At 59.2% G+C, this 2500-nt stretch overlaps 1 protein-coding gene across 1 annotated transcript in view; it reads left to right on the top strand.

Moving 5' to 3' along the window:
- Window positions 1-64, top strand: part of LOC132650533 (uncharacterized) — a gene marked incomplete at its 5' end in the record, with an annotated part of 6931 nt that extends 6867 nt beyond the window's left edge. The window contains one exon of the mRNA XM_060375864.1: window positions 1-64. This exon is cut by the window's left edge and continues 26 nt beyond it. Coding sequence (XP_060231847.1) covers window positions 1-64 — 64 coding nt within the window.
- Window positions 65-2500: the final 2436 nt, after the last annotated feature.

Genomic DNA, 2500 nt, shown 5'->3' with positions numbered 1-2500 from the left:
TTTTCCCCCCCGGAGGCTGCGGGCGCCGGCGGCAGCGACGGAGCGAGGGGAAAAGAACGAGTGAAGGACGGAAGGAGCGAGGGGAAAAGAACGAGTGAAGGACGGAAGGAGCGAGGGGAAAAGAACGAGTGAAGGACGGAAGGAGCGAGGGGAAAAGAACGAGTGAAGGACGGAAGGAGCGAGGGGAAAAGAACGAGTGAAGGACGGAAGGAGCGAGGGGAAAAGAACGAGTGAAGGACGGAAGGAGCGAGGGGAAAAGAACGAGTGAAGGACGGAAGGAGCGAGGGGAAAAGAACGAGTGAAGGACGGAAGGAGCGAGGGGAAAAGAACGAGTGAAGGACGGAAGGAGCGAGGGGAAAAGAACGAGTGAAGGACGGAAGGAGCGAGGGGAAAAGAACGAGTGAAGGACGGAAGGAGCGAGGGAAGGAGCGAACGAATGAGTGAAATAATCAATAAAATCATAAAATAAATAAAATAAAATGATAATTCACTGGGACACGCTCACACGCCTGGGACACGCTTACATGCCTGGGACATGCTTACACGCCTGGGACACGCTCACACGCCTGGGACACGCTTACATGCCTGGGACACGCTTACACGCCTGGGACACGGTTACACGCCTGGGACACGCTCACACGCCTGGGACACGCTCACACGCCTGGGACACGGTTACACGCCTGGGACACGGTTACACGCCTGGGACACGCTCACACGCCTGGGACACGCTTACAGGCCTGGGACACGGTTACATGCCTGGGACACGGTTACATGCCTGGGACACGCTTACACGCCTGGGACACGCTTACACGCCTGGGACACGGTTACATGCCTGGGACACGCTTACACGCCTGGGACACGCTTACACGCCTGGGACACGGTTACACGCCTGGGACACGCTCACACGCCTGGGACACGCTCACACGCCTGGGACACGCTCACACGCCTGGGACACGCTTACAGGCCTGGGACACGGTTACATGCCTGGGACACGGTTACATGCCTGGGACACGCTTACACGCCTGGGACACGCTCACACGCCTGGGACACGCTTACAGGCCTGGGACACGGTTACATGCCTGGGACACGCTTACACGCCTGGGACACGCTTACACGCCTGGGACACGGTTACACGCCTGGGACACGGTTACATGCCTGGGACACGCTTACACGCCTGGGACACGCTTACACGCCTGGGACACGGTTACACGCCTGGGACACGCTCACACGCCTGGGACACGCTCACACGCCTGGGACACGCTTACAGGCCTGGGACACGGTTACATGCCTGGGACACGGTTACATGCCTGGGACACGGTTACACGCCTGGGACACGCTTACACGCCTGGGACACGGTTACACGCCTGGGACACGGTTACACGCCTGGGACACGCTTACATGCCTGGGACACGCTTACACGCCTGGGACACGGTTACACGCCTGGGACACGCTCACACGCCTGGGACACGCTTACATGCCTGGGACACGGTTACATGCCTGGGACACGCTCACACGCCTGGGACACGCTTACACGCCTGGGACATAGTTAAATTCCTGGGACACGCTCACACGCCTGGGACACACTTACATGCCTGGGACACGCTTACATCTTTGCGACATGCTTACATGCCTGGACACGCTTACACGCCTGGGACACGCTTACACGCCTGGGACATGGTTAAATTCCTGGGACACGCTCACACGCCTGGGAGACGCTTACATGCCTGGGACATGCTTACATCTTTGCGACATGCTTACATGCCTGGGACATGCTTACACGCCTGGGACACAATCACATGCCTGGATACGATTACATCCCTGGGACACGCTCACACGCCTGGGACACGCTTACACGCCTGGGACACGCTCACACGCCTGGGACACGCTTACATGCCTGGGACACGCTTACATGCCTGGGACACGCTCACACGCCTGGGACACGCTCACACGCCTGGGACACGCTCACACGCCTGGGACACGCTCACACGCCTGGGACACGCTCACACGCCTGGGACACGCTCACACGCCTGGGACACGCTCACATGCCTGGGACACGCTTACATCTTGGCGACATGCTTACATGCCTGGGAAACGCTTACATCCCTGGGACATGCTTACACGCCTGGACACGCTTACACGCCTGGGACACGGTTAGATGGCTGAGACACGCTTACATGCCTGGGACACGCTTACATCTTTGCGACATGCTTACATGCCTGGGACACGCTCACACGCCTGGACACGCTCACATGCCTGAGACTCGCTTACATGCTGGGACACGCTTACATCCCTGGGACACGCTAACATGCCTGGGACACGCTTACATGCCTGGGACATGCTTACACGCCTGCGACACGCTTATACGCCAGGGACACGCTTACACGCCTGGGACATGCTCACATGCCTGGGACACGCTCACACGCCTGGGACATGGTTAAATGCCTGGGACACACTTACATGCCTGAGACACGCTTACATGCCTGGGACACGCTTACACGCC

This window comes from Meriones unguiculatus (genome assembly GCF_030254825.1).
Source record: "Meriones unguiculatus strain TT.TT164.6M chromosome 13 unlocalized genomic scaffold, Bangor_MerUng_6.1 Chr13_unordered_Contig_2907, whole genome shotgun sequence".
NCBI lineage: Eukaryota > Metazoa > Chordata > Mammalia > Rodentia > Muridae > Meriones > Meriones unguiculatus.
This window is presented reverse-complemented; position numbering and strand designations above follow the sequence as displayed.